Genomic DNA, 24234 nt, shown 5'->3' on the forward strand with positions numbered 1-24234 from the left:
CCATTTATTAAAGAGGCTGTCTTTACTCCATTGTATGCTCTTGCCAACTTTGTCGAATGTTAAATGAGCATAATGTTTTCGGTCAATTTCTCTGTTCTATTCCATTGATCTATATGCCTGTTCTTGTGCCAGTACCAGGCTGTTTTGATTACAGTAGCTTTGTAGTATAACCTGATATCCGGTATTGTGATCCCACCTACTTTGTTCTTTTTTTTCAAGATTGCTGTGGCTATTTGAGGTCTTTTTTGGTTTCATATGAACTTTTGAAGTATTTGTTCTAGTTCTGTGAAATATGTCATTGGTATTTTGATGGGGATTGCATTGAATCTATAGGTTGCTTTGGGTAGTATGGACATTTTAATAATGTTAATTCTTCCAATCCATGAACAATATATGTGCTTCCACGTTTTTATATCTTCCTCTATTTTTTTTTTCAATGTTCTGTAGTTTCCTGCAAATAGGTCCTTTACTTCTTTGGTTAAGTTTATTCCTAGGTATCTTAATTTTTTTTGCCGCGATGGTAAATGGGATTGTTTTTTCAGTTTCTCTTTCTGTGAGTTCATCATTGGTGTATAAGAATGCTGCTGATTTCTTGATGTTAATTTTGTATCTTGCTACTTTGTCAAATTCATTTATTAAGTCTCAAAATGGATAAAAGACTCAAATGTGACTCATGAAGCAATAAAAATCCTAGAAGAAAATGTAGGCAACAAAAATTCAGACATTATATGCAGCAGACTGTTCACTGATACATCACCTAAGGCAACAGAAACAAAGGAAAAAATGAACACATGGGACTACATCAAACTCAAAAGCTTCTGCACAGCAAAAGAAACCACCATCAAAATAGAAAGGGAACCCACTGTATGGGAGAGCATAATTGCCAATGATACATCAGATAAGGGGTTAATTTCCAAATATATACAGTGCTCATATAACTCAACAGAAGGAAGACGAAGAACCCAATTAAAAAATGGGCAGAGGAGCTAAATAGACACTTCTCAAAACAGGACATACAAATGGCCAAGAGATATATGAAAAAATGCTCAACATCACTAATTATCAGAGAGATGCAAATTAAAACAACGGTATCACCTCACACCAGCCAGAATGGCTGCCATCAACAAATCATCAAACAATAAGTGCTGACGAGGGTATGGAGAAAAGGGGACTCTAGTACACTGCTGGTGGGAATGCAGACTGGCTCAGCCACTGTGGAAAACAGTATGATGTTTCCTCACAAAATTAAAAATTTATCTGCCATTTGACTCAGTGATACCACTTCTAGGAATATATCCTAAGAAGCCTGAAACACCAATCAGAAAGAATATATGTACCCCTATGTTCATAGCAGCACTATTTATAATTGCCAAGATCTGGAAACAGCCCAAGTGTCCATCAATAGATAAGTGGATAAAAAAGCTGTGGTACATATACACAATGGAGTACTATGCAGCTGTAAGAAAGAAAGATCTCTCATCCTTTGAGACTACCTGGAGGGACCTCGAGAGCATTATGCTAAGCAAAATAAGCCAATCAGATAAAGACAAATACCACATGATCTCACTTATTTGTGGAATATAATGAACAAAGTGGGCTGATGAACAAAATAGACCGAGAGACATAGAAAGGAGTATGGTTCAGACTGACAAACCTCAGAGTAGGGGTGTGGGGCAGGATGGATGAGATGAACCAAAGAACTTATATGCATGTATGCATAACCAATGGACATAGAAAACAATGCTGGGGTTGGGGCAGGATGGGGAGGAAGGAGTCTGGGGGTGGGGGTGGAGAAACATCTGTAACAAAAATAAATTAATAAAAATTGAAAAAAAAATGTGTACAGTATGAAACGCCCACATCATTAATCACTGTGGCAGGAAATACCAGTTATATTCTTATTTTTAATGACTATATTATATTCCACTTACGTAGCATTATTTATTTAAACACTCCACTACATAGGATATTTAGGCTAGTTCTAATTTTTCACACCTCTTTATAATTGCCTTAGGATAACTTTCTAGAGGGTATACACAGGTCAGAAGGTAAGATAAGCACATACATAAGGTTTCTGATACACATTGTTATGTTGCCTTCAGAAAGCCATGCGTATCCTTGCTAACATTAGATTATATCATCTCTTAAACCTTCATCAATTGAGTAACTTACTTGTTTATTTTAAATTTGTATTTAAAAATATTTTATTGCCCTGCCGGGTTTGGCTCAGTGGTTAGAGCGTCGGCCTGCGGTCTAGAGAGACCCGGGTTCAGTTCCCGCTAAGGGCACGTACCTTGGTTGTGGTTTGTCCCCAGCCCTGGTTGGTTGTGTGGGTGGCAGCCACTCGATGTGTCCCTTTCATGTTAATGTTTCTCTCTCTCTCTCTCTCCCTCTCTCTCCCTCCCACTCTATCTGAGCAAAAAAATGGTAAATTGTCCTCGGGTGAGGAAAAAAAAAATGTTTTATTGAACTTATTGGAGTGACATTTGTTAATAAAATTATATAGGTTTCAGGTATACAATTCTAAAATACATCATCTGTACACTGTATTGTGTGTTCACCACCCAAAGTCAAGTCTCCTTCCATCACCATTTATCCTCCTTTACCCTCTCCTACCTCCCCCAACCCTCTTCCCTCTGGTAAGCACCATGCTATTGCTTGTCTATGAGTAAATTTGTATTTCTTTGATTACTACCAAGATTGAAAATTGCTTCATTTACATTATCTTATTGAGGAGAATTCCTACGTACATCTTTGTTTATTCCTAAATTTTCTCACATTGGGAGATAATTTCAAACACATAGAATATACAGAAAATATCATAAGAAATATCTATTCCTTATAGCCACCCACCAACTCTATTAAAATGTAACATTTTATCATAGTTACTTCAGGTTTTTAAAAAATCCTCCCAGAATTAACCAGGATCCTGAATTTGATGTTAAAATTTTCCCTTGCATGTTTTTGTGCTTTTACTTTGTATATGAATTATTAACACATAACAAATGTTGCTAAGTTACTATATATTTTATATATTATGTGCATCCAACTGTGATTTGTTTGCTCCTTTATTCGTGATACATTTTACTGCATTTAAATCACCACTATTTTCTTGAAAAATTTTTGCACCTATATTTATATATAAAATTAATCAGTTTTGTGAGCCATTCTCATGACCTTTTGATGTTATATTTTCAAAAATCTAAAAAAACCTGGAAAATTTACAAATGTTTACATTATCTGGAAGATTTATAGAGAAGAGCAATTATCTCTTGAAAACATTTTTAAATGTGGTCACATAATTTTGTTTTGTTGTTGTTGTTGCTCATTGTTGTTCTTAGAGGTAGTTTTTTTATAAACTTAATTTTTGTTTATTTCTCCCCCTGTTAGTTTACTTAGTTTTCATGTTATTTTGTTAACGTTTGGTTTTAAATATATACGGATACATAAATATTGGGAATATAACAACAAAATGAAATTTAGTGATATAAATATATTTTTTTCTAAAATGCCATCCATATTATCTCTCGTTTTAATCACATTAGTTGCACTGTATTCCTTTATGGATTTTGCATATTATATAATTCATTTTCTATATCAGTGGTTATATATATTTTCTCTAATTTTATTTTGATTATCTAATTTTGTTTGTACTCATTTTCTTTTATTGCCAGCTTTATACACATATGCACACACACAAAAAATCAAAATGAGTGCTTTCATTTTACTTAGCAAATCACTTATTTTCTACTTCCCACATTATTTTTTGATTGATTGATTTATATCTTCTAATTATGTTTATTTTGTTTTTATGATTACTTCTTGAGTCAGATACTTAGTTTATTTTGTTTTTTCCTCCTTGTTTGATAATGAAAGCAACTAATGCTATGAATTTGCCTCAGATTACTGCTTCTGTTCTAATTCTCCAATTTTTAATGACATGTTTATTATTATTCAAATAATCCTCATTTATAATTTTAACTTAGCATTTTCTGCACTTGGAAGACTCAGTCCCCAAGTCTGGATTTGATATTTTATTTTGTTTATTTAAAGGAGGAAAGTGTTGATTATATTTTTATTATTGAATTTAAATATTACTGCATTTATATCTATTACAAGGTGACCTATGTAAGAAAATTTGTGTGTGTGGGTGTGTGTATAAGAAATCAGTGAAATAATCTTTGCATTTACAAGTTGTTAGATGTTTTAATAAATAGTTCAAGAATACTGGCAAAGAATACTTATTTCAATATTTTTCTGTTAAGTGCATTATCAGTTATAACTTTAATATATTTTCTACCTTCTTTTATTATTTCCTATTTAACCTGTAAAAGAGGAGAGAAATATTAAAGTCTCCCAATTTGGGGGGAGATGTTGGTCAAAGAATAAAAAAGTTACAGTTATGTAGGGTGAGTAAGTCTAGAAATCTAAGGTAAAGCATAATGACTATTGTCAATAATGCTGTATTAAATATTGGAAATGTGCTAAGAGATATTTCAGATTCATTCATTAGACATACAAAAGGCTAACTATGTGAAGAGATGGTATATTAATTAGCTTGTATAGTAATTATTTCACTGCACATGTGTACATCAAATTATTATGTTGTATACCTTAAATATACATCATTTTTATTAAAATTTTTTAAACATTAAAAAATAAAAGGAGCACAAAAGTCTGGACTGGTTGTTATGGGGGATAGGGTAGTAAATTAACAGCAACAAAATCTCCCATTTTTATTGTGTTAATTGCCGGAATTTTTTGCTAAGTAGTGTTATGAAAATAACATATGCACATGGTAACAAAAGAAAAGTAAAAGATGCCAATTAATTTAAAACATGTTAGTTTCCCTTCTGTGAAGGTATAACCATTAACGGTTCTTTGTGTATTTTTCCCGAAGCATACTGTGCACACTTTCCCCCTCAGCAGAGACAGATACATTCTTAATTCAAAGAGGTGTCTAGATAGAATTATTTGCATGTATCTTTACTCCCTCATTTAACAACAGTATATCTCTGAGACTTTTCCATATCAATACATAAATACCTGCCTTATTTTTCAAAACAATGTCTAAATAGATTTTAATGTAAGGTTGTGCAATAATTGTTTAGAGCAAACTTACATTTTTGGGCACTCAGGCAGCCTCTAGTTGTTTGTTACTATAACCATTCTTGCAGTAAAAATCATTGTGTGAACATTTGAATCTATTGGTGGGCCCAATACCGGAACTCTAATAGTTGCCTCAAAATGGCATACATTTAAAATTGTGTGACATAGATAAATTACACTTCAAACAATTAAGACAATTTAGCTTCCAATTAACAGGGGGTGAGTGTTTATTTCACATGTGTGTTATCACCAGGTTATTATTAAATCTTTAAATATTTGATAATATGATAGGTGAAACTCGTTATCATGATCATTTAAATTTTTATTTCTTTATTTACAGGAGACATTGACCATGTTTTACCATTCTTATGGAGTTTATACAGTTTTTCCTTGGATTGCCTATGCATTTGCTTTCTTCATTAATCTAATAAAATCTGTTATTGCTCTCATTGACTTGTTGGGAGCTTTTTACAAATTCATAAAATTAGCCTTTGTATATTGAATGTTAATTACTTGGCATGTAATGATTCATGAATGTTAAACCATAAGTGAGGTTTATAATTTTGATTAACTTTTTAAAGTATTCTTTTTTTTTAAAGTTTTACCTTGAAATATACTTTATTAATATTATAAACCCTGATTAGTTTTTGGCTTTAATCTCTTTTATTCTATGTCAAACATTTTACAGTATTTGTTAACAAAACAGAAATTAAGCAAATCATTATTGTAAAATTTATTTTTTAATCCTCATTTATTCTGTAATGTTTTAATTCTTTTCAACAGTTTTAACAATAATTAGCTTTAACTGTTTTTTTTTTAACCTGAGTTTACTTTTCCCACACCCTACTTTAATTATTCTATAGTACTTTATTTTGAGGAACATCTTGATCAATCAGGACACTGTCCTGGACAGGTGGTGAATGGGACATACTTTCGAGAGTCCTTTGAGAATGGTTTTATGCTGCCCTTGCAACTAGAAGAGTTTGTATGATTATAAAGTCATTTGGTTCACATTTCCACTTCTAAATTATATGTATAGTAGTCAACCCCATCTGCCATTTAGTATTGCTAATGTGATAATCAAAATTTTTCACTTTGTAAATAATTTGCATTTTTGTGTCTGGAAATTTTCTCCCTCCCCACCTTATACTTCCACTTCATAAATTTTATCATGATATCTAGGTGTTCTCATGTCACTGATGTGCCTGGACTTAATAAAAACCACTTTTGTTGCAATATTTATTTATTTAAATAATTTATTACATACACATAAAAATCAGATAGGACTAAAGACCATAAAATAAAAAGAAAGTCCCCAAAGGTAAAATTTGCTTTTAAACCTTTTGATTTGTGTTTTTTTTTTTTCTGGTTATATAGTTTATTTCAAAATAATGTGCTTTCATCTCTATTTTTTGTCTTATTAATAACAACACATTATTGAGTGCTTACCATGTTCCACACACCCTTCCAATCCTCTTACAGGAATTGACTCAGGTAATCTTCACTACACCTCTATACATTATAGTGCTGTCATTTTAGCAGTGGGGAAATCGAAGCATGGAGATGTTGACTGATTTGTTCTAGATCAACTTTTATAAGTAGTAAAAGTAGCCAGAATTTGAATCCAGGTCCATCTGACTCTTTGATAAGAGATAAGACTGAGCTAATTTACACTGCTACCCCACTCCTCTATCATCCATCTCTTTCTCTCTCTTTCCATATATATGTATATATACATATATATATGTACACATACATATATCTCTGTGTGTGTGTGTGTATGTATGTATATCTCATATCATATCGATCTAGCAATTGATCAATTCATCTAAACTTTTCTCTCTTTCTCAGCCCATTAGCTTTAATCAGTATCTTGACTGGCTTTTAAGATGGAGACATTCGTGTCCTGTGCCGAATCCTTTCTATTTGTTTCTCCAGATCCACTTTCCTTTCTTCTTCACGCTGCTCTGCTTTTGCCTCATATGGACTGAATAATGAGCTTCCTTAACCTCTGGCTTCAGCTTGGCTTTGGCCACTGGAGACAGGAGGATAGGAAGAGAGGAAACTGGGAATATTCATGCCTCCCCTGCCTCCCCCGTGCCATCCACGGCGTGGCTGCCTCCGTCTGCAGAGCGCAGCTTCCCGTACAGCTAGCCACCCCCGTTCTGGGCACGAGGATTTGGCACCGTCGATTGCTGGTCTTGCTAAAGCTTGCCCACAGTCACCCAGGTGGGTGCCACCTGTTTCCTTTCTGGAGGAAAGTCCCTTCCTTTCCTCTACCTTTCTTCAGACTTGCCAGCTACCACTTCTCAACAGCTGTATTTCTGACTTCAAAATTCCCTGTTTGATAATATTTCCAATTCGCCGTATGACCAGAATGAAGTCTCCCTGTCTATTTGTTGATTCTCAAAGCTGAAAACCAATCCACAGCATTAGATGGTTATGGCCGTGTACATAGGATCCACAGCAGGGTCAGTAGTTGGGGTGGATGGCATTTCCTTTTCTTTATGTCCACTGTCACCAAGTTGTATTAGATACTATTAATTTTAAGACTCTCATCTCCCATTATTTATGTACCACTGGAAAAGAAAAACAAATAAACCTCTGCCAATTAAATTCTGACCTGCCATCAACTGTATCTTGATTTCAAGGAAACATTGTTCATCTTATAATTGATGAAAAACAATGGCCAACTCTTCCGTTGCCATCGTGGTCTGTTCTCGAGAAGCTTTCAACCTGGAGCCACACTGCAACCCACAGCCTGTATGATTATTCAGCTGCAGGGAGGTCCTTTCAATGTTGCATGGTGCAGTATTTAAGAGAGCAGACTCTGGAGCCAGATGGCCTGAATTTGCAACCTGAAACCCTATTTTACTATCACCGAGACTACAAAAAATGCTTCAGTTTACTCATCTAATAATTAGGGATAATAATAGTGCCTACCTCAAATGTTATTTCAAGGATTAAATAATGTAATGCACGGGAAGCGTGTAAAATAGTGCCTGTCACACTGGGACTGTTTTTGTTAAATAGAATGAGGTTGCTCTCCAAGTCATCTCCTTGAGGTCTCATACTGCTCGGGGTTAAAAGCTAGCACCTCTGATCATCCTCCAAATGGTGGAATGGGAACACAGATGGGTATTAGTGTTCGCCAATGAAATTGCTTCTTCAATCTTTTCTCTGTCTCTGCAATGTGTCCCCACTTACATACACCACAAGCTAAAAGGTTCAAGACTCATGAAACTGGGTCCTACAATTTCCTTAGAAAAACAGCACATATAGGTTTGTCCCACACAAACTTTGTATATTTATCTTTTTCAAAACCTCAGTCAAACCTAAGATATGAAGAGTCTAACTGTAACCACCTGTTACATCTATGTAATATTCTTTGGGTCTGTCTCCCTTGACATTTCTTTTTCCACTCGGTTCTTAAATAACTTCTCACATGTCTCCTACTTTTATAATCCAGTTATATTCCCAAAGTATTCAATCTGTCACTAGCTGTCATCATTGTATTTTTGAATTATATTTAAATTTTTCTTTTAGCATTTTAGTATACCTCTTTAATATTTTTTAGTGGTTGCTTCAGATCCTTGATCTTTCATAGTCTATTGAAATTTAATACTGTACCACTTCATGGGAAAAGATGTAGAAACCTTGTAGTGTATTGGTCCATTACCAACCTCCCATGCTCCTTGCCGTAACTGTCATATGTATTATATTGACATATGGTATAAACTTCATAATTTGCTATCCATATGTAGTTTGAAGAACTTCCTTCAGCACTGATTGCAGTGCAGGTATGCTGTTACCTTATTTCTTTTACCTGTGTTTACTCTTGAAGGGTACTTTGCTGCATATAGAATTGGGTTCACAGTTACTGTTTTCTGGTCTCCATTGTTTCTAATGAGAAATCTTCGGTCTTTCAAATATTTATTCCTTTGCATGTAATATATACTTTTTCTGTACCTGCTCTAAATATTTTCTCTTTATCTTTGATTTTTATTAGTTTGATCATAATAACATTTAAGGATAGTTTTCTGTGTATTTATCCTATTTGGATTTGCTGAGATTCTTGAATTTGTAAATGTAAATCTTTGAAACAAATGGAAAATTTTCCACCATTATTTCTTTTAAAATTTTTCTGCCCAATTCTTTCTATCCTTCACTTTTCTGACTACAATTGCATGTATATTTGACCTTTTGATATTGTCTCACAGGTTCCAAAACTCAGATAATTTAAAAAATATAATTGCCTTTTATTACCCTGTTCTTCAAATTGTTGGCTAATTTCTATTGATACACATTAAAGTTCATCAAGTCTTCCTTTTCTCATTTTATATCTGCTGTTATCAACCAATAAATTGTGTGATTCAGAAAGTATAGTTTTCATTTATAGAATTTTCATTTTATTCTTTATTATAATTCTATTTTGTGTTTGAGATGTTCTATTGTTTGATTCATTGTGGGTATATTTTCCTTTGCATCCTTCAGCATGATTACAAGAAGCTCTTTAAGGTACTCATCTGATGATTCCAACATCTGAATTTTCTCATGGGTTGTCTCCATTAATTGCCTTTTTCTTGAGTATAGGTTATATATTTTTATTTCTTCATATGTCCAGTGATTTTTTAAATTACATTTGGACATTGTGAATGGTATATTGTTTTAGCAGACAGGAAAACTGGCTGGAATCTAACTTCAATTAAAAACATCAGTTCACTTTGTTAAGCCTTAGGTGAGACTCCTGAAGTCTTTCTTATGTGTGTTTAGTTCAAGAATTGGCTTGAGATGTGAATAGATTTCATACTTAGATTCTGAGCATTTTCCTCTCTGGTTCTCTCTTTTCTGAGATTTCTCCTCTCATGTTCCTGCTGCTATGATTTCCCCGAACTGTCTTCTGATTCTTCTAGCTAATAAGACTGATGATTTCTATATATTTTTAAAACTTATTATTTCAATTAGATCTTGCCCCTAGGCAAAAAGACTTCCAAAAGAAACAAGAAACTCATCCAGTGCCATTCCTTTGTTTAAAGTGCTGAAGACTTCTCCACTATCTGCCTGTTTGTGGTCACTCTCCTGTGCCTTTAAGTAGAAATTTTAAAAATATTTTATCCAGAGATTATATTTCTGTGGAAGGTTTGGCTTCTAATGGGTATGTCACCATTATCAGAAGCAAAATCAGACTTTGTATATTTTACATGACAAGGATATTTACTCACTGAAGATTATTCTCTTACATAGATGCAATAATTTCATATATCTCACTGAGAATATTAATTTCTGGAAAATTTTAATGATTTCTTGTAGTCATCCTTGTATTGGCAAGCATTTCTTCTGAACAGCCTCTGACTGTGAACTGCTAAATCTTGTGGTGATTTTGCTGAGGTGACAGGAAAGGTGTATCTTGTTAAATTGCAGAGTTAAATCAGATTATTTTAGAAACTATTACCTTAATGTGTTAGTACAGTTCTGAAATGGACTTGTCTCTTTAATCCTTAGGTGACTCTTCCTACAGAATTGTCTGTATCTTCAGCCACACTATACTTCACACAAATACCTTAAGACTTCTAGAAGATGAATTATTGAATCAGCCCCACCCACTCACCCTTTTTAATAGCATTCTACTCCATTTCCTCCTTATATTCACATTCCTTTGTCATTTCAGTGATAAATTTTCCAGAGGGTGAATGAAGGGTGTTCTATTTGTGACCTTGGGTACCTATCTTTTATAAGAAGTAATCGTGCTCTAATTCATTTTGGAAAATGCTTAAATACACTTTTCCTGCTAATTTGCAGAGTTCTGTGCATGGGTAGATAAAATACAGTCTTTAGGATATCTTTTAATTAAGTTTTGAAGGTATCTGAAAAGTTCATCACATGCTTTCACCCATTTGTGTGTCTATTTGTGGCTTAACCCCACGGTTTATGATCCCTCCTGTGTGGGTTGACGCAGCTTGGTTGGGCGGTTGTTGCTTGGGTTTTCTCATGCGGTTAAAGTTAGAGGTGCTGGGCTGAAGTCACCTGGCAGTTTGGCTGGACTGGACCTCCACGATGGCCTATTCACGCGGGAACGCGTGCAAGGCTGTCCGCCAGAGTTTCCTCATGTGCATCCACACAGGGTTTGGGTGTTTTATAACACAAGGGTTGGGTTCCCAGGAAGAATATTCCAAGAGCAGGTATCTCAAGACCCAGGGAGCAGCCAGGTAGGTCAGGGCCTTGTCTGGAAGTGGCCCAGCCTCACCGCTGCTGGCCTGTTGGTCAAAACGGTCCCTGTGCCTTCACCTTTTGAAGAAGTCATTTTTCACTTTGAGTAAAATATTTATTCATATCTATGTGTGTATATATACACATATATATGAGTTAAAAGTTCATTCATATGTATCTATAGTTATATATGTATAATTCATTCCTATATCTAGCAAAGTAATAATTTTCCCTTTTCTCCATGAATCACACTAGTATTATTTATTTATTATTTCTTTTTCTCTGTCCTATTTTCCCTTGGGTTAACAATACTGTTTGTGAAAGTAATGAAATTACATTTGCTTTAACTGTCATTCAGATTTTCTCCATTAGGCCAACCTTCATATTACTTTGCTATTTAAAGTTGAGATTCCATGTAGATTAGGGCTGTTGCCTCACTTCCCAGATCATTTTTTGGAATGGTCGGGTGACTTACGTGACATCAGCAGACCTCTTAATTGAATGTCAAGAAAGGCAGCTCCTATTGCCAAGGGAACCTCCAGCTTCATTGAGAAGCTTTCAATTAGATGGAAAACAGATGCTTAATTCTGTCTTATAAACCTTGATGCAGGTTATGTGGTAATTACTTTGAAGAGCAGGATGACAATTTATGTAATCAGCAGGACCCTATAATTACTAATTCATAATTTCTAAACAGCATTTAGCAAAATGAGGCCCATACATACACTTTGTAATGGAAAATATGTGTTTGACACCACACTAAATTAAATTTAGAAATTAGCATACTTTCTTCCAGGAAATGTACTAGCTTCATCTGCTCTATTTTGCTTCACTGATACCTGTTTTTAGTTCTGTGATAGGGTTATGGAAATGCTGAATCATAGTGATGGCTGAACAAGGGCATAAAAACCAGAAGTAGAGAAAGACTTCCTTCTCTGTTGTCTAGGATAATATAAGATCATTCTAAGAAATTATTTGGAAAGCTACATCTAGACAACTTGCTTCCCCTGAGAGTATTATATGAAGGTCATAGAATCATTTAATTTAGTAGAAGTGCTGGCAGAGAACTTAAAAATTATCTGTACTTACGTCTTTAGAATGGGTAAAAAACTGAGGCCCAGTAACATGATATTCCTTGTACAACATCAAGCAGTTGGCAGTAAAAGTAAGAACATATTCACCCAGTTAGTCCCAGTCCTTTGTGAAATCCATTCCACTATCCTTGGTTGGCTCATACAGAGTTAATGGTAGACAAACTACAGACTACCTTAGGCCCGCTGGTATTGAACACTTCTGTAGTAGTATTTTAAAATTCACATGGACATTTGCATTGCTAGCAAGTTTTCAATAGCAGGTAGAAAAAGCAGTAGTAGCAGATAGTAATAGCAATAGGTATGGCGTCTCCTGCCAATAATTTAAGTTCTCCATTTTAAGAAAGTTCAGTAGCAGTTACTTACATTCTCTGTCTGAAAGACCACTGGTGAAATTGCACACCTTGGTGAGTTCTTACCTACAGTTCCTGAAGTCCGGTCAGGAGGATTACCAATCTCCTCTTCAAAGCTCTGGACCTGAGACACCAAATTGCAGCAGTGTTGTTAGTAATGCTTTCGTAACGCATTCACTTCATTTATTAAAATGACAAATAGCGAGTGCCTACTGGCTGCTGCTACAAGGATTAAACATGGTTTCTGAACTCAATAGCTTACAGTCTGCTGCAGTCAGGTGGCATGCATGAGACACTCGAGGTGAGGACTCAAAGGACTAACGGAGTTCAGGAGAGCACCAAGGGAAGATCACTTGTGGGAGGAGGAAGGAGGCCATGCCTGAAACGTGGCCTTTGGAAATTCATCACTGAGCTGCTACACAAAGCTGAGCCCGCACAAAGAAAACTCAATTTCCAAACTGAGAGAGCAGGATTTATTTTTTTAAATTCTTTCAAGAAATGAATGAATACTACCTTAAGTGATAAAAATAAAATTATTGTTAAAACAAAGAAAATATTTCTTTAAAAATAATATTATTTACTATAGCACCTTAATAAATAGAAAAAGCTAAAGAATGTACAAACACAGTTACTATTAATATTTTAGAGTATGGATGTGCAGGTTTTCTTTTTAGTACATTTATTCTGGATATAGTTATGTAGTCATTTTTTTTTAACTCAGAATTTGAAGGAGGAACTTTGTTCTGACATCATAAAATTTCTTTGAAAACACCATTTTTAGTGACTGCACAATGGGCCATATTTTGAAGGTACATTAATTTACTTAATGAGTTTCATAATGTTGGAAAGTTTTCTAAATTTTGCAAATAGAAATAATGCTGAGTGGAATCTATGTCTACATGTCATATTATTTATTTGGGACTGAGATATGAATATTGAAAGCTGAGTCGGAGGATATAAGTATTTTCAATATTGTGGAACATTTGGCCAAAAATGACCTTTAACCAAAGAATAAACACAGGACCTGAGACTATACCTCAGCAATGTAAGAAGAAATATTTATTCAAAAGAAGTTACTTTATACTTGTAATTAATTAGACATACTTCTTAACATTACTTTCATTGGTTTTGTAACTGAAACTAGTGTGCATCACAGAAATTTTCAAGTCTAATATAATAATAAAACTATTTTGCTGTAACCATTATCATGGAGAAAAACAATCCACTTAATGCGATGTAAAGTATATGGTCAGCTATTTAAAAAAGAACAAAACCCCCAAAAGTCCCAATAATTTAAAATGGAAACCAGAGGTATTCCTGGATATTATGACTGAGCCAAACATAATAAATTTTAAAAAATTAAAAGTAAAGAAATAGTTATAACTTTTGAAACATTTCTCACCTAATCAAGATGACAATTGGTATTGTTTAATAATGTGGGTACCATTCTTACATGTGAGTTCTAGAGCAGGATCCCTCTATGCAAGTGAGAATAAAGGCTTTATTATGGATATAAAGAAGCATTCTACCTTGTCTACAACTGCAGAAGTTTTACAAATCTTAAATTCTCTCAATATATTTGGAAATTGGAAAAGACTCAGTTTTAGTAAGTACAATTAAATACAAAATATGTCGATTTTTACATTAAAAATTTGTGTGCAGTTTTGTTGGAATCATAATTTTTGAGAAGTAAGCCAATAGTTCCAAACTCAGCCTTCCGTAGGACTTTAGGGGAAACATCACAATTGATCTGAAGGCAAACTTTGGCCAATTCTCTTTGAAATTCTGATAGTTATGTAACTACATTGGCTTATGTTTCAAATGCCATGGCAATCTGCTAATTTCACGTGTGTTTTTCATTTCTTATTGTATTTTTAAACTTGCCATTGAAGAATGACTATTAAATTTGGCATTAGCTCCTGTTGAAGATGCAACCTCCCCATGCGTCACTCACTCACCCACTGCTACTGCGTGAAACAATACCACCCCCCACCATCTGTGTGCGGAGCATGTAATAGTTTAAATATACTTTTCAGAAAAGCAAAAGTCAAGTAGTGAGTTTCTTTTACACCATTTTGAGGGCTCGCTTTGCCTTACATACACATACAGCCTCTCCCACACACAAACCTAGGCAAATATTTAAGAAACACCATAAACAAGAATAGCCATGAAGTTAAACAGAGTAGTCTGTTTCCTGTGGAAGCCACCCACAGACTGAATTAATACTATCAAATACTTTTAATTTACTCATTCACAAATATTTACTGCATACCTACTATGTGCCGAAACTCATGTGAATTTGTTTTCTTTTATTTCTGTGTCTGGGTGTGTTCTTCCTTCCGAACTCTATGTTTACTAACATACAGCTTTTCTTTGAATAATTGTCATTTGAGAATATTTGAACGTGTACCATACAAGGACTGACATTTTTTCCTAGTTTTTTATGTTGAATGTGATATTCATCTCTCCCTGTACTCTTACATGGAGATGGCATTCTACCAACGTTATCTTCCTCTACCTCAGTCCAATTTGAAGCAGAAGTATAGTAAGGGGACAGTAGGGTCTAAGGAGGCTTGTCAATGGGCTGGAGTTTGGTGAAATTTGTTTGTATCCTAGGTAATAGAGCAGACTGGCAAATGGATTGCAGATTTTCTTCATAGTGATTTAACGATTAGCTTGGTAATTAAACAATCTTCACAACAGTAAATTAAAAGAAAATACTTTTTTAAATGCCACCTGTTTATCTTCCAATCAAGGTACTTGACCAAAAATCTGGTGTTTTTTTTTTTTTTCCATTTATAATTTTTGTCCACTTTTAGGCTACTGTTTTAAATTCTGGTGAATATTTAAGGTTCTTAAAATAACTTTTGATATGAACATATGTATACATACACATAAATGTATAGACATTAGGATATTAACAGCTATATATTTTCAGGCAACTTATGTATCTATGTGGGATGAGAAGGGTAACCAATAGGCATATTTATTTAACTCTTATTCTTCTTTTAAGGTTATGGTTAAGCCTTCCTTTCTATAAATTCATTGATCCACTCAGCTCCCTAGCTGGTTAAAAGCCCCTTTTCTTGCTCCCCAGATATCCCAAATCTGTCTCTATGGTGACAGTACGGGTTATTAGTACACCTGTCACTCTCTCCACCATGCTCTTGGTTTTGCGCCCATCCCTGCACTGCGGTTCCCTTAGGGCAGAGCCTGTGCCCCAGAGCCTACCAGGGAGCCTCACAGCAGCGGACTCAAAGGAGGGGTGGCGAGGACCTGGGGATTTGTGTGTAAATATCCTGCCCCACTTCTGGGAAATTTAATATGAAAAGGTGTGTGTGTAGGGCGAGCTTACTTTTCTGTACTGTCTTTGTAATTATATTAAAGAATAGAGATTAGTAAAAATGTGGATGGATGGATAGATAGATAGACAGATAGATATTTTTAAAGACTGAGCAGTGCAGGTGGGGATGTCATTTAAATAGGGTGAAATTCACATGAATGTATGAAGGTGGAGATTGAAAAGGCAGAGATGGTTGAAATGGGGGTCAAGCTATGTGAATATCAATAAATCCCAAAGCAAACTAACAAAATATTGGTGCCATGAAAATAAATACCAAGCCTTACCTACTTCTTTGTCCAAGGCCCGACATTAGTTGTCATGGGGGAAATAATTCCAAGACACACCCCCCTGATGACAAAACCCGGTCCTCAAGGAGCTGTTCTGGGGGCATGTCATTGACACACACACAGTCTCTACCACAACCTGCTCTCCCTGCCTCAGCTATGAGAATACAGAGGAGGAATTCACTGAGTGGGAAGTAGCTGAACTGACCCACAGAGGAGGTGAAATGTGGAAAGTTAGACTAGATAAAAGCATCTTAAGATGCATAATAAAACAGTGAGCAACAGCAAAGTCAGAAATAACCTGTGGAGCCTGTCTGGTGTGGCTCAGTTGCCTGAACGTCATCCTGTGCACCAAGAGGTCGTTGGTTCGATTCCTGGTTCGGGGCACATGCTTGGGTTGGCCTGATCCCCAGTGTGGGGCATACAGGAGGCAGCTGATCGATGTTTATCTCTCATTGATGCTTCTCTCTCTCTCTCCCCCTTCCTCTCTCTCTTAAAAGAAAAATCAATAAAATATATCAAAGAGAGAGAGAGAGAGAGAGAGAGAGAGAGAGAGAGAGAGAGAAATAACCTGTGGACTCAGGATGGGAGAAAGCAAAGGTTGGTTTCACATTCACTTAGTTCTGACTGAAGCAACTAGAATGATCTTAAATGTCCTAGACTAAACAGAAGTTTGAAACAATAGGACCTAATGCCAGAGGGTTGACAGATGAAGGGGTTGAATGAGGGCTGAAAGGCAAAAGGTGCTTTGATGAGAGTTAGTCCCCTTAGAAGCTGAGCACCTGGGCACAACACTGACCTCTTCCATTTCAAAGGAGTCTGGTGCTTTGTTCGCACTCGATAAGCTCTTGAACTTGTTAGTCTGAATGGAGATTTCTTTTCCAGTTCTGTCCTTGACTGACCCCTTAGACGCACAGGAAGGAGGAGCCTGCTTGGCTAGCATGGGTGGGTAAGGCCACCACTTTCTCAGAAGAGGTCGGGGAGGATGACAAGGTATCAGGTCATCAGAGGCTTGGCGAGACTGATGCTCTGCTGAAGAAGACAGATGACTTTGTTCAAGGTCATTTGCCATCGCTGGTAACTGTGCTGAATATCCTCCTGGCTTCGCAGAGGCGACGAGAAAGTCTTCCCTCTGCTTCAAGGACTCAGACACCTCTGAACTACCATCTCTCCTAAGGTTCTGCTTTGAGGTTCTGCAAAGTTCATCCACTCTTCTTTGATGTTCTTTGGTTCCGTCCACTGAGGTTCTTTCCACACTTTCTTCCCCGTCTTTCTCTCCAGCTTTGCTCTGCCAGGTGTTAACATCACTCAGCAAAGACGAGAAGGCGCTGGCCACGTGACCCAGGATCTCCAGCTGCCGGAAACGGCCTGAACAATATGACAAACACACACGGTTTTTTGGGGTCTTTGTAATGAACCTGCAGGAAGGTAGTCAAAACTGAAAAGGTGGGTTAACACATGCGGTTTTCAAGATGGGAAGGACTTAAGCTCCTGAAACTCAATTTTCTCTCCGCTACTCTTTGCTGCTAATTACAGTGGAGTCGCCTCCCCTGCATAATGAGACATCCCTGAAAATGAAGACCTTTTATATTCAGTTGTACATGCATAACTAGGTAGACTCATATATGCCAATTGTTAATTATGTGTTAATCCATAAAATCCATAGGCAAAGACATATTTTGGGTTTAATCTCGTGAATTAAACTAAATGTCAAGAAGTGAACCCACTTCTTTCAGACAAGATGAGCTTGAGTTTCTTCCACTGCTTTAGGGAGCAGACACCCTGAACCTCACCTCCATCCTTTCCATCTATTATCACCCGAGAGTGTGAACAGATCATGGCGTATGGAGTCAGAAGGCCTGGATCCCAAGTCCAGCTCCACCAGACCACACAGTAAGTGAGTTAATCAATATGTGCTGCTTAGCTTTGTGCTGGCCACATAGTGAATGGTCAGTTTCCTCATCTAGAGAATGGGGGTAAGAATACCTGTCTTGAATATTATCTCATATCTGTTGTAAAAAGCGCAATGTCATAAAATATAAGTTGTTAACATTATACATGTGCGAGACTCAGGAAGAAAATACATTGTCGTCCGTCTTTGAAGAAATGATCATCGTTAACATGAAAACCCATTTGCCTTTCCAAACAGACCAGCTTCTTAGCTTGTGAGTCTTTATGAATGATCGGGCCTCGGTCATTTAGGCAATATGCCAGCATTGATCTAAATTGCAATACGAGAGAGATCTAATGCAATGAGGGCTGATTTGGAGACACATTACCACTTAGAAAAAAATGGTGAGAAATACTTTTGATATCAACGATACCAAAAGCCATGGTGGTGGACACAGAACATTTTGTGTTTTGACACAGGCTTCCCTCAACCCCCGTGGTCGCATGTGGGGTTGCAGAGCCCTGGAGGGTGAAGGCCACGTGGGTGGAAGGATGATGTCCTGTTCCTGCCGTCGCTGCAGAGCCACTGACTCTTCCATGAGCACCTCCCTGCGCCTGTTTCCTTCGCCTGAAGGGGGAGCCACTGACTACCCGCCTTCTACCCCAGAACCGGGGAGGGGCTCTCACAGAGGGCCGCGGTATTCACTCAAGACCTGGAGGGAATCTTGGCTTCTGGGTGTTTTCAGAAGCATTCTAACTACGTCTCACCTCTAAACTCAGCTTCAGTTGAAATTAAATCTCTTTTGTCAGCCCAAGGGTACAACCGAATCCTAATTCCACCTTCACGACTGTCTCCGTGACCATCCTGGAGCAGATTTTTAGACTGAGACAAAGACCTATCAATTTAGGTGGTTCAGTCAGTGCAGAGAGCTCAGTAGCAAGACACCTGGGATGCAGGGGCTTGTTTTGCCTTTGGGTAGATGGACCAGGGAACCCCTGATTCTCATCCCCTCAGAGTTAACCTTTTGTATCGACTTTGAATGAGACAGACTTTTTCATTCTGTCTTTAGAAAAACCAACTAATTTTATTATTCATTATTTTACATATGGCCTTCCCAGCTTTTTTGAGTTGAAAGTGTCCTGTAAGTGTCGAGAATGGTTACCTTGCACCATCAGCAAAGAATAAAGAGGTGGAAATAAGAGTGGACCAGGGGCCAACTCCTGGCTCCTCTATGATCCATGTGTCAATTTTGTCTGTAAATGTTGACTTAGATCAGCTCAAATACTCCTCAGATACTGGTAGGTGTTGTTATTCTCCTTAAATAAAGACTAGATCAAAGAACTTGGCATCTCCGTGTGACTCGGAGGAGATGACAATAAGTGATATTACTTTCTTCTAAAAAGTAAAACAAAATAAAACATTACATCGCAACACCTTCAGGCTTACACACTCTAGAAAATCGCATTTCTGAGAGTTTTAAGACTCATTTCTCCCACATAGAAACAAGGGAAACAGAAACTAAAATAAAAAAACCTAAGAGGTTTGTTTGAGAGAAACACTGTATCTCACGTTCCTTTCAGTGAATTTGTTAAAAAGCTTGTTTCAGCCCCGGCCGGTTTGGCTCACCGGCTGGACTGAAGGGTCGCTGGTTTGACTCTGGTCGGGGGCAAGTACCTGGGTTGCAGGTATCCCTGGGCCTGACTGGGGCTGTGCAGGCGGCAACCAATCGATGTGTCTCTTTAAACATCGATGTTTCTCTCGCTCTGTCTACATCCCTCCCTTCCACTCTCTCTAAAAGAAATTAACATCAATGGAAAAAAATTTAAAAGAACTTGTTTCAGAAACAGAATCTTGCCATTTTCTTCAGTCCAGAATTCTACAAAATCCATGCCATGGAGGAGATGTTCTTCATTGTTCTCCAAGAGAGTGTCTGTATTTAAATGATTCTGAAAATGCTGCCCTGCATCCCCGCGGGGAGCCCGACAGCGCGCCGCTACATGTTAAACAAGCCCCGTGATAAACAAAGCTGTTTATCTGCACATTCCCCCAGTTCATTGAAGCACAGGACACGTATCCCAAGGACATCCTTAGTAATGTCCTAGAGAAGAGTTTTCCATTGCCCACCAGCTAGAGGGCAAGAGCAGGCCTGGTAACCAATCATGGAGATGCGGCAGATGAACAACCGTCGCATCGTTATTAACGACAGGGAACAAGTAGTGTTCTAAGCCTCATAGATGAGGAAATCAAAGTTTCACCTAGTGACTCATGCTAAGCCTTGTCAGATCCCTGGCTTCTTGCCTCCTGGTATGTATCGGTGCTGTCAAGCTGTCGCCTTGCCAATCTTCTTCCTTCTGGGCATAGGGTAGGGTCGCTCATTCCCAACCATTTGGCGTTGTGTGGCCGTGTGACTCATTTTGGACAGCAAAATCTGAGTAGATCTGATATGTGTATTTTCTGAGCAGAAGGATGTGAGAATCCAGTATGGCTCTCCATTTCTACCTTTCTCTGTCATTACAACCAGGGACGTTCCAGATGGTGGGGTCAAGTTCATGAATAAGGACAACGTGGAACGTATCTCCCTTCCCTCAACATATGCACCGACCTGCAGTGGACACGAGAGTGATCAAGATGCAGACGGCTCTGTTTCAAGCCACTGTGCACTTTCCCAGACCATTCCTCCTACACCGTGGCTCATCTCACAACTCCTGTGTAACTGCAGAACCAGCTCAAAGTGGTCTTATTCTGTTTCTACCAAGACACTGGGTTGTTTTGGGGGGACAATGGAACAAAACAGCATTTGGCCAAAGCATGTGCAGAGGAGTGAAATTTGGCCTCACTTGGGATCAAAGTCTCTCCACCCCACGAACCAAAGGTCTGGGGCATAACTGGAACCTGAGTGCCAGAATCCTCTCGGAAGTGAAAGGTCCCTGTCCAGGAATCCGGTGTTGAAGCCCCTTGTCACGTCTCACCATGAATGGCCAAGTTCCAAAGCCCTCCAACTGAGACTGGCCCCGGCCAGTGCGTTTGTACACCAGCAGGTTCCCCTCAACCCCTTCGATATCTCTTCAAACCCTGAACGGAAGACAGTTTGAGCTCTGCCTCTTGTCTCCTTGCTGGTCAATCTCACAAGAAAGTCTTTTTCTTTTCTTAAGAGCCAGTGCCATAGCATTGGCTTCTAGGAGCACTGGGCAGTGAGCACTTGCTCGGTAGCGATTGCCGTCGCTGGGATTCGGGTGGCGTGGGGGCCTCACTTACCATACAAGTTAGGGTTCTCAATGTCCATTCGCTGCTTTTGAGCTTCAAGAAAAACATGGATATTGATTCCCCTGGCTGCTGAGTCACAACCCAGGAATCTGTCTGGAATTTTTATGCAGATGTCTGGCTCGTCAGCACCAAACCCCAGATCCAAGAGAATCTCCGCTGCATCTTCTTCCCAAAATTCCAGCCACTCAGGGATGCTGCAGGGAAAAATATAAATATCTACCTCCAGCAACAGTTCACTTACCCATAGCCATTTTTCCTAGTCATCTCAACATAAAATACATTCACCTTGTTCAAATTATATTACAACTAAGGATCTCTCTGTCCTTGGCCATCACCCCCACTAATTCTAACCCGCTTGCTGCCAAATGTGTATGTACTTTTGCAGATATTTTTCTAGGTGGTTACATACATGCATTACAGTTTTCATGTTTGCTTTATGAGTAGTAACATCCTCTATGTATCTTTTGGCATCTTGCGTTTTTCTCCTAAAAAGATGACTTGAAGGTCATAAATTAGTGTACACACACACACACACACACACGCACACACACCCGTTCATTTTGTCACTGTATAGAATTCCATAAAATGGGAGCCAATGCTTTACGTGACCATTTTTCCATTGACAGACATTTGACCTGCATCACTTGACCCTTTTATACTCTTCCTGCAAGTTGGAGTTTAGAAATCCTTATCCATCCTCTCATCCACCCATTCACAAATTTCTCAAAGGCCTGCTTCTGATTTCATGAAACCCACCGTTGCCCAGGATGATTTTCCTGGCTGCGAAGCGCCTGGAAATTGCATACCTTTGTGGGAGACTTGTAGCAGAATAGCACGAGTTGAAACTGGTCCCTCTGGACAGGGTGGGAGTTTCTGAAAACTGGTGCAGAGATCTACAGTGGGGGAGGGGGAATAGCAATGATGAGCTGTATCCATTTTGATAGTCCCCTGGACGTCATTGTCAGTCTTTCCCTTCCATCCCCTAGTCATTTCCAGTTACCCCACAGTGGCCACGCCTCTGAGGGAGGGGGAGGTGCTGCTCCCCTTTCCGAGAGCGCTGTGTTGCAGAAGGTGTGAGGATCTAGGTGTTAGGTGCCCGCCAGTGCTCATTAGGAAGGTGACAGCACGGCTCACTCTTGACAGATGGCAAATCGTTGGGGAACCTTTCGGGAACGATCTTTGCTAGGCACTGACTTTCGGGAGGAAGTTAAAATGATGAGAGAGGTGGAGCGAGCAGCCGCAGAAGCGAGTCCGCACGCACTCTCATCACCACCACGAGGGGCTTCCCAGCGCACTAGCTTTCTGAGCTCCTGCAGGCTCCTGGGACGACCACGTGGAACAGTAACATGCTCCTCTCCTGCCCCTGCCCCACAAAGCAGCTCACTCTGTGCAAAGGGGCCCGCTCGGCAGGTCATTCGAAAGCATTTCCCAGCCAAATGGAACTCTGTCAGCTGCACTGTAGCTGCATCTAGCCTCGTCAAGTATAACCGCCAGCTGCACAAAATTAAAATGTATCAAAGAATACAACACAGATAACAGTTTTCCCAAGGAGACCGAGGTATCCTGCGTGCAGCTCAATTTGCCTCAGTCCTGTCCATTGGTAACAGCAGTGGGGCCCCGCCTCTTTGTTCACTGCTTCTCTGCACTAAGGCCAAGAACACGCCTGTCTGAATGACGACAACACCGTTTCAGTGGACAGGGGGCCTTGCAGACGGGCAGGACATGGCCTCTCACTTCCGCTTCAGCTCAGTGTGTAAAGCTGCTGTGGTTTCTGTTTCACTTGGGTTTGAGGGTCACCCCTTATTTTGTAATGTCCAGCAGAGCTACCCAACGCTGATCTGGCCTCGAACCGGGAGAAGCCCGGTGTCATCCCAGTTCTAATCCAGCCACGAGCACGAGGAAGTCACCAACCCTGGCTCAGTTTCTTCTTCGAAAATGAGCTGCCTGAGTATCACAGATGCAATGGGTCTGGATTACTAGCGCTTTAAGAGGGGGAGACTACGACAAATAGTGTTTTTGGTATGAATCGGTAGGAGTCGGGAGATACGGTGTTGAGTATTTGGTTTTCAGCTCATTGGAATTAGCCTGAGAACACAAGAGTGGCTGATGCCTGGGAATCAGTTCCTGACCTCCAACAGCTCAGGGTCCAGTTCAGTGGTCCTTAAACGAGAGTGTGCCCGGAACCATCAGAAAGCCTTGCAAAAACGCCAATTTCTGAACTCCACCCAGATTTTTTAATTCAAAGAGTCTGGGGTGGGCATACAAAACGTGTCCTATGAAGTCCTCAGGGGATGTGGCTCTGGCGTTGGGGACCACTTTTGGACCTAGTCAATCCTCAGATTAAGAGACTCTCACCGCTTTCCATCGAACATTGGAAATTATACGTGTCACTGTCCAGCAAGTAGCATGATGGTTAATTACAATGGCAATATGAAAATATGAATGTAACTGTTTTATGAACAAGTCTTTATGAACAGTTCAATTATAGTAGAATGCCATTTACACACGCTTTAATGAAATCCCTCCCCCAGCTCAGCATTTGTTGATTTAATTTACTCACTCTTTTATGGAATTTTAAGAACCTCTGTTTCTCTCAAGGCCAATGAAAACAGTCTAGGCACTGAGGCTAAACCAGTAACAAGTTCCCAAGATGCAGGTCATTATTAAGAAACCCCTCATTGCTACTTCATTT

General features: G+C 38.5%; 1 protein-coding gene across 1 annotated transcript in view; it reads right to left on the bottom strand.

The window, feature by feature from the left end:
- ITPRID1 (ITPR interacting domain containing 1) overlaps positions 1-24234 on the bottom strand; it is a 76224-nt gene that overhangs the window by 38374 nt on the left and 13616 nt on the right. The window contains 4 exon segments of the mRNA XM_036247411.1: positions 12827-12884; positions 17187-17755; positions 21534-21736; positions 22349-22435. Of these exon segments, the coding sequence (XP_036103304.1) occupies positions 12827-12884; positions 17187-17755; positions 21534-21736; positions 22349-22435 (917 nt within the window).

This window comes from Molossus molossus, unplaced genomic scaffold, assembly GCF_014108415.1.
Source record: "Molossus molossus isolate mMolMol1 unplaced genomic scaffold, mMolMol1.p scaffold_m16_p_7, whole genome shotgun sequence".
Taxonomy (NCBI): domain Eukaryota; kingdom Metazoa; phylum Chordata; class Mammalia; order Chiroptera; family Molossidae; genus Molossus; species Molossus molossus.